This window comes from Squalius cephalus, assembly GCF_949319135.1.
Source record: "Squalius cephalus genome assembly, chromosome: 6".
In the NCBI taxonomy this organism is placed as follows: domain Eukaryota; kingdom Metazoa; phylum Chordata; class Actinopteri; order Cypriniformes; family Leuciscidae; genus Squalius; species Squalius cephalus.
The window spans coordinates 19276793-19285491 of NC_137127.1; the positions used below are offsets into that span (position 1 = coordinate 19276793).

An 8699-nucleotide genomic window follows, 5' to 3' on the forward strand; every position below is an offset into this window, starting at 1 on the left:
AAACCCTAACCAACCAAATTACAATTTGCCCTGGTATAAATCTAACAAGCAAAGACTAAACTCAGGGGAATATAGGGGGGTGGGGGTGGGGGGTTAAAAGCAATGAAGGTCAATAACATGGCATAAAAAAAAAAAAAAAAACCTACAGCACTACCTTTTTCAGCAAAAGACGGCAAGGACAAAGTAGCAAAAAGCTAATTTACGTAACTACGGTCATAACATGGTCCGGACTCCCCTTGAGTCTCTAAAACGGTGCATTTTGTTATTTTTAGATAATATCCTTAATTTGTTTTTTATATTTGTATATTAGTTGTATATTATATAGATTACTGCAACCGATAGGGAGGCAATTTAAAAAATACAATAACAACTATTTGTTGCTAAGACAAAAATGAGAGTTCTAATTACATATTTCACCCAGGTCAACTCTAAGGAAAATCGTTCATTCAAAAAAGAACTCTGTTGACACCACCGTCATCCATCATTAGCTTCTCTACCCTTTAGCAAAAAATAAAGATCATTACATTGAAATATGAAATAATAAATATAGAGACAAGGACAACCTAGATGTAATCCACAGCAAGGTGACATTGTCCCTATGACCATTACTGTCCCCTGAGCAGTTCTTCATCACAGTGAAGAATCCAGACAGCAGCTGAACACATCTTTAGTTAACACTACACAATCTATAAGTGACACATTCACTTACAACAGTTACACCTCACATTCTACAGAAGAATAATTCACAGTTCTAAAAAAGAATGCAGAGAAGAAACAAACCCAGTAAAGACACTGAGAAATGGCATTTGCATGCACTTTCGGGCACCAAACTAACAACCATTTATGAATATTTCTGACAGAAAATGTGCTCTGTTTGAACATATTATTGATGTGAAACAGATTTCCACAAAAAGGGAGTGCTGTTAAATATGGACCAAGCAAAATTTATTGAAATATTGACAAAACAGTCTGGGTAAAAGATGAATGTAGGGGCAAAATATAAATAAAATTAGTGTTGGGTATTGAACAGAGGAAACAGAAGCTACACTTGTCAACTGAATAATAAGAACAAATAAAGAACTACTGTTCTGCATCCTTGACAGCCCCAGGAAAAATAATCATACTTAAATTAATTGTATTTCAATGTTTGTATTAAATGGTTATGGATAGAACTTAAAGGTAACTGTCACTGGCAAACAGACATAAAATATTTGGTTTTAAAAAATAGCCATTTTGTTGTCGAATGGGGAGTAGAAATCATTTTTTGTCGAATAGATCACTTTCTAGTTCGTAATCATGTCACTTAAGTGATGCATCAACATAAAATATAAAATACCCCCAACACAAACAAGCAGAATTTATAATCTAATGGCATATGTTTCACGAAGTTGTATATCATACCTGATAAATAAGTGGTGTTCCTCAAATAATCAAACATCAATTTTGTCCATCCACAGACATGATGCGAGCGTGTCTCTCTATCTCACTCTTGTGGACACATGTAAAAGTGACATTGCATTAAATATTCATCTCAAATGTTGTGTAATTTAGTAAGCAGTGGACAGGTATAAAAACATACCTTACAGAAAGACTCAAATCTAATCCAAGGTCTTCTTTTCTTGTCCAAACCCATCGATGACACATGCATACAGGCAGGACCATCAGACTGTCTCAACCTGACTCTTCTAGCAGCAATGAGACCTTGATAGGTTAATGTGCATTTTATAATTTGTCATTTGAAGCGCCATACCAATACGTCAAGTCTATTTCTCACAAGCAGTATGCATTGGTACCCTTTTTATTTAAGACTTTGTATTTTTATTAAGAAGGCTATACCAGACGCATAATCACTATACATTGATTTAACATTACCTTTACAATTAAATCTTTCACTGAAATTACAGAATAAATATATGCACATTTTAACTTTGTCAAATCTTTGTGAGAGAGAGAAAACATTAAAAGTGCTTCCTAAAAAGCTGTTAGTGATAGTATCCAGAAGCATTTTTCTTAAGAAAGTGCGTTGAACTCCATAAAATCTTGAAGTGTCATTATATATTCACAAATATTGATCCTCTGGTGCGTCCTTGAGATAGAACTCAGTCTTTTGCTGTATAGAAAATTAAATAGACCACTCAATGGGTAATACGTCGCTGTATCTCTATAGCAGGTGAGTTTTTTGATCAATGACCTCCATCTGCAGTCGAATGCATGCAGCAAACTGCAAATATTCTACAAACTGTGCCAGGCGCTCCGGAGGTTCAACAACAAATCTGTTCCGTACAAAAATAATGGGTGGTAACATTGCTGGCTACTCTGAAAAAAAGGCACTTCATTGAAAAATCTGAGTATGGCCTTTCCTCCAAAAGCGACTTGGGGGAAATGTGTGTGTGAGTGTATATGTGTACGTGTGTGAAACATATAATTTTGCCATGCTTCTTTTTTGATACGTATTATTTTTGGGCGAGGAGGGGTTGTGAAAGTGAGTTTACTCTTTTATTTTTCTACTCAATTAAAATCTATACGATTTCTCTAAGACTTCGAGGTAATCCGGCTTGGTTTGGAGTTTCGCCCTTAACTCGAGGTATTCACTTTGGGTTTGCTCAGGGAATCCTTTCCCCGCAGTGAAAAGTAATGTTTCTTTTAATCTGGCGTCTTGCTGTAAATCAGGGTATTGCATTCCGGGGGGATGTGCATGTGCAACGTGCATGTCCTTTAATTTGGGAACGGTGCCGTACAGGCAGTCTACAAAACCGACCGTAGGGGTTGGCCTCTGGCTGTCAATCACGGTAGGGCAAAGCACTCCGTTCTCGTGAAAGCCAGTCATGTCACCGGACTGATTGATGGTGACAATGGTGTTGAGCTGGGAATTGGACACCGCCATCGTCCATTCCTTCTCTTTCTCCAGAAGAGTTCGATAATTACTGTTATTTTCCTTGGTTTCTGCAAACTGCTCGCCCTCAATCTCTCCTTCTCGTGGTTTGTAAATGGGATTGTTACACATTTGAGTAACGGGGTGGGGTATGTAGTCGTAGACGTGACGGGGTGGCTTCTCAGGCGAGGCAGTCTGTCTTTCTTCAAAGATCTTGCACTGCATTTGAATGCCCGTTAGGTCCACCTCCTGTCGCTTCCTGAAGGGAAGTTTCTTTCGCCTCCGTAGGACGAATGCGAAGAGACCGGCGGCCACAAACACAGAGGAGATGAAGAGAATAAGCAGGCTGAGAATCAGCACAGAGAGTGGGACAGCTCCCGTTACCGGCGCTTGTCCTAATTCAGAGCCGCTGGTGGCCGTCATGTCATTGGGGAGAACTGGAGAAGAAGCGGTGAATTTCAACTCAGGGCAGATGACCTCAGCCTCCAGGGTGCGCAGATCCTTGCCAAGGGCGAAGTCTGGGGTCTTGCAGGTCACTTCTCCAACGACAATGACGGAGCTGAGCTTCTCAATCCATTGCTTGAGTGGGATGATGTCACAAGAGCAGTCCCAAGGATTCTGGTGAAGGTCGATTTGAACGATGGAGTGGAGATGCTCCAGTACTCCGTTCACAGGAAGGTACAGAAAGTAGTTGTTGCGCAGGTTGAGTCTAGCAAGGGAAGTGCCGGCAAAAGCATCCACAGGCAGGGTGCGCAGCAGGTTGTCATTGAGAAAAACCAACTGCAGGTTTGGCATGAGGCTGAAGGCAGCCGGTTGGATCTCTCGAATGACATTGTACTCAAAATACAGGTAACTAAGTGCCTGCAGACCACGAAACATGCCTGGAGTGAGCCTTTCAATGTCGTTGCCATTCAAATACAAACTTTTTAAATTAGGTAGGTTCATAAATGCGCCCTCTTGAACATATGATATCCGATTGTTACCCAAGTGCAATAAATCCAAGCTAGAGAAGTTCCAAAAGTCCGACCTATAAATTTTCTGAATCAAATTCCCACTTAAATAGAGTTTCTTGGCATTAAGTGGTCGTGGCAGCAGCTCAGAAATGTTGTGGAAGCTTTTCTCTTTACAATTGACGGTGAGGCCCAAGTCATTGATGTGTAAATTGCACGTGCACCCTGTTGGGCAAATGATTGGTATAGGGGGTCTGGTCTGGTAGGCAGCGATTGGAGGTTGATTCAACCCTGGGTAAATGCTACGAGGAGTGGGTGGTGTTTTTGTGGGTCTGGGCCGTTTAGTCGGCTTTACGTGTCTCTCTCTGTACTCTACTGAGGAAGCTGTGTTATGAAAGGATGACAACATAGACGAAGGCTTGGTGGGCCAGACATTGTCGTTATTAAATGGTAATCTGGGAATGCCATGTTTGGCCTCCAGCTCGGCTTCGGAGAGTAAAGGACAAAGTTCACTTCTCTTGATCTCACGAAGGTCCTTACCATGTAAATGAAATGGGTATTCACAAGTAATGTCACCCACCAAAGCTGTATAGGGTATGCGCTCCAGCCAGGTTTTGAGCTGCACAATGTCACACACACAGTTCCACTGATTTTCCTCTAGCTGAATCTCCATCAAGCTGCGACCAATGTATTCCAAAGTCCCTTTATAGGGTAGAATTTTTAAGCGGTTGCCACGTAAGTCAAGGTGCGTGAGTGATACGGACCTGAATAATAAATTGGGTAGCACAGGTATCAAATTGTCATTCAAAATAAGTACTCTGAGTTTGTGCAGGTTCCGAAACGCCCCGCTCTCTATTCTCTTGATGACGTTGTAATCCGCCTGAAGATACTCAAGGCTCTCCAGCCCCATAAAAGTGTCATTCCTGAACACCTCCAGTTTGTTTTCATGCAAAAACAGCTTTTTCAAGATGCTCAGGCCATTGAATGCGCCCACATGTATGTCCTGCAGAGCATTATTCCCCAGATTGAGTGACACAGCATTGTTGAGATGCAAAAAGCTGTTAAAATACAGCTTGCGCATGGAGTTCCTTTGCAGATTGAGAATAAAGGGTCTCGTCCATGTCTGGGAGATCTGACTGACATTTGTAAATCCTTTGCTGTCGCAGTGGACGTGGAAAATACCCTCCCTGACTTCACAGTAGCAAGGGTCAAAGCAAGGCTCATCTATTTCTTCTGACTCGTCCAACAGAGGGATCGGCGTAGTCCATCCTAAAGCTATTGTGCTTAGCAGGGTAAACCACAGCATCCTTCCGCCGAGTCCTGATGAAGTTAAGGCTGAGAGCCACTTCACAGCACTGCAATAAAACACAGAAAAAAAGAGAAGCGTGTGAGATGAGAAGGCTCAGACAGCGAGTGACAGTAGCAATGCTTTGAGCGTTCCACACAATAAAAAACACCTCCTCCTTCCACATCATTGCATGTTTACGATAAAGATCATGCATTATCATGGGTTGGACTGGACATCTGTCACTCGATGATAGCTTACACTACACCCAAAAGCAGGACTCAAGGGCATAATCACCACTAATGTTTTCAAGCACGACATGAAAGAAAGCACATTTAGCCTGTTCAATGCACTTCAACATTAAAAACAGTCTGTTTCGAGTCTCACTACCGCTGTCACACACATACAAACAGTGCAGAACAGGAAACATTTGGCAAAATATTACTTTTGTTACTTTCGAATAATCAGCCTTTTCCATGTTCATGCAAAGCTCAAGTGCATTAAATCAATAAAAAAAATGAAATAAAAATAAATACATACTTAAATTAAATCAACCACTGCATCCACTTAACATTTAAAAAAAAAACAATGACAGGTGCATCCTAAGACTGTCGCCAAAACACCAATTAGACCTTCAATGCATAACGGAGGTTATTTGCTTTCCACAGTCTGAACGCACTTAATTAGCACAGATGTTATCAGAAGATCAGTGAAGAAACTCAGAGTCAAATGCTGCTGAGAGTGCCACACTCTGCGGATCTCTTGGCTCTCAAAAGGGAAAAAAAACAACCAAAAGCTCTCGAAAGATCCTTGTTTTCCGTCCAGAAAAGACTGCAATTTTCCATGAATAGCGCACTTTGTATTTTCTTCCCACCCTTCTCTGGTGTCCTGGCTTTAGCAATCAATTCTAATGTCCTTCCATTCCCAAGTGATAACATAGCGGATACCTACTCGGTTTCAGCGGTGTCCAACTTTACATCTCCAGGGTTTGGAGACGGGTGGTCCCAGGTTGCCTTCGATGGGTGGCTAAAAAAAAAAAAAAAAAAAGGAAAAAAAAAATCATGCAATGGAATGAAACAGTTGAAAATCTCCCTACTTTACGCATAAATAAATAAATTCCAATGTTTAACGAAATTTTGATTTTTTTTAGAAGTATTTAGTTTAAAAAAAAAAAAAAAAAAAAAATTCTGTTATTATTTTTACTATTATTCGTTTCCAAAAGTACCATTTGAAGCTGGGTGATTTGTAAAGCAGTCTGCGCAGTTACATCAGAAACAAGTCAATGCATCATTTTATTAAATACAGAGATTATTGCTGTGGATCACCCAGGTCATTATCTCGTCTCCAAAAGTATGTGAACATCTGAAACGACAAAATTCACCTTTTTTTAACGGAGAATCCGAAAACGGCGAGTTTAAAGATTTCCTGTGCTTTTCCTCTATTTCTCTCGCTCTCTCTAAGACCAAGAAGAGAGAAGATGAAGACGTGATTTGAATAAAATCTCCTTTTTTGGTTCTGTTTTGTGATGCCGGTTCGTTCAGTTCTGGAGCTCAGTTCCGTTTGAAGCGGCTCGGTTCGATTTGTCCCACTGCTGCGCTGCTCGCGTCTCTCATCGTGTCGGTGAAAAGCTTCGGATCGTCACGGAAATAAGCTTTAAGAAAAGCGAACAGGGAGGGAGAGGGCAGAGATTGGAGAGACGGCGTTGGCGGAGAGGGTTGGGATGGAGGAGGCACGAGCTGTTGAGCGCGCTGAGTGCCGCACCGGGAGCGCGCGCGCATCAGTGTGTTCTCTCTCTCTTGCTCTCTCTCTTTTTCTTCGTCAGCGATGTAACATTATGTTTAAGGGCGATCTCATCTCCGATTCGTGTTCTGAGATAAAAGCCACAGCTTATTTAGCACCGAGCTTCATCGGTGAACTCTTCTGAGGCTTTGAGCGTCCATTCTGTTCCGTTTTGCACAATATCATATTTCTTTCCTTGGGAAAATACTTCATTCGTTGGAATAAGTGTACAGGTTTTCTATTTAACAAAGAAAATTAAGAAACAAAACTAAGCAATAAGTATTTTTTCCCCTCTTGATACATTTAGTTTGGCTTCATCTGCAGTGAAGGCAGCTGAGGTAAATTATTCCATAGCGTCCTGCTGTGTGAAGCTCCGCGCGCTTCCCGCGCCCTGTCTTCCCGCGCTCTGCCTGCAGCGGGCAATCTAGCTCTGCACGTGGGCAGTGGCGATGACAGGATGCCTTTATTCTGCAAATGTACATGGAAATGAAGGTGAGGTTATGAGGTAACATGCTATAATGTGATTTATTAATATTATAAAAATAATTATTACTTTAAATAATGCTAAATATATAATTGACGTACTGTAGATTAAAATAGATATGCAATCAAACTTTGGTGTATAGGGGAAACTGGAGCTAGTTGTTGCACTTTTACTGTGAATATTTCAAAGGATATATTTATTTCTGAAATTAAATTTCTATAGATAGACAGCCTATACAGTAAAGCCCAATGATAGCCCAACTTACCCTAAATTATATTTATGGAAAACTTTGACCTTTGGAAACAACAAAGAAAACAGGCATTTGTGTAATTTGCTTTTTGACTTATAGTTACTGATATAGTTGTGACAACTTTCCTGTGCAAATATGGCCTGGGTCTCCCTTGTATTTTCCACTTATAAATGCACTTGAACTACTGGTCTATATATATTTAACATCTTATCTAACAGGTACTTAATACTGTATAAGTTATTATAAATTGTTAGTAGCAGATTAAACATTTACGCAGGATGTCATAATGAGATGTTTCTGTAATGTTCATGAGTAAGCTTAATTAGATTGTTCAAGGATGATAAAAAAATATGATAAGGGTGATGGTTATGATAATGATGACGACTACAACTATAATTATCATGACTATCATTTTTGGTTATTACAGATAAAATATGCGATGCTAATCAAAACAGCTTTATGCATTACGCAGGCATAAGGCTGCTAAACTCTATGAGATTGTGTTTTTCAATTTTATTCCCCATGTTCTCACCCACATCTGTCCTTCTGAATAGATAACTTCTCCAAATGGGTGTCCCCAAATCATTTAAACTGACAAAATGTTACACAAGAATACATAATAAACATAATTTATATAGCCTAATGAAATTTAACTGGGCTGAGATTTAGGTATAATGTTCAACACATATTCACTGTGTTTTGCTGAAATTGGTGGACTCCAGGTTTCCATCTCCTATCGCTAATATTTGTGCTCCTGTTTAATCAGGATTATAATTTGAAATCAACTCATGTAATCTGTTCCATTATATAAATTATGAATTATAATATTTGAAATCATGAAGTGAAATAGATTGTAAAAAAAAAAGAAGAAGAAGGCATTCAATTTTCAGGTTACAACATTGCTGTTTACTCATAGCACAGCCACCAGTGAACTTTTTTTTTTTTTAATATTGCATAATCATTCAGAATGATTGTGCTATTTCATGTGTTGCCCTTAGATGTTTCACATGAAGTACTTTAGATTGTGATGTGCATTTCTCTGTTCTTGGGTTTCTCCACCCCCTGTCCAAGGCCTCAAT

At 39.8% G+C, this 8699-nt stretch overlaps 1 protein-coding gene across 4 annotated transcripts; it reads right to left on the reverse strand.

Moving 5' to 3' along the window:
* Positions 1 to 926: 926 nt before the first annotated feature.
* On the reverse strand, positions 927 to 7258 carry slitrk3a (SLIT and NTRK-like family, member 3a). Of its 4 annotated transcripts, XR_013821519.1 has the most exons (4): positions 6489 to 7258; positions 6059 to 6133; positions 1580 to 5177; positions 927 to 1488 (listed from the first exon to the last, which is right to left on the reverse strand). XR_013821519.1 is itself a non-coding variant. In XM_079874189.1 (3 exons), the coding sequence occupies exon 3, from the start codon at positions 5126 to 5128 to the stop codon at positions 2513 to 2515; it is 2616 nt and encodes an 871-aa protein (XP_079730315.1). In that variant the 5' UTR covers positions 5129 to 5177; positions 6059 to 6133; positions 6489 to 7258; the 3' UTR covers positions 927 to 2512. The 4 variants fall into 4 exon arrangements, 3 of the variants coding, with proteins under 3 accessions (XP_079730315.1, XP_079730317.1, XP_079730316.1); XM_079874189.1 differs by having other exon boundaries at positions 927 to 5177; XM_079874191.1 differs by lacking the exon at positions 6489 to 7258 and adding an exon at positions 6333 to 6349 and having other exon boundaries at positions 927 to 5177.
* Between the last annotated feature and the right edge of the window lie 1441 nt (positions 7259 to 8699).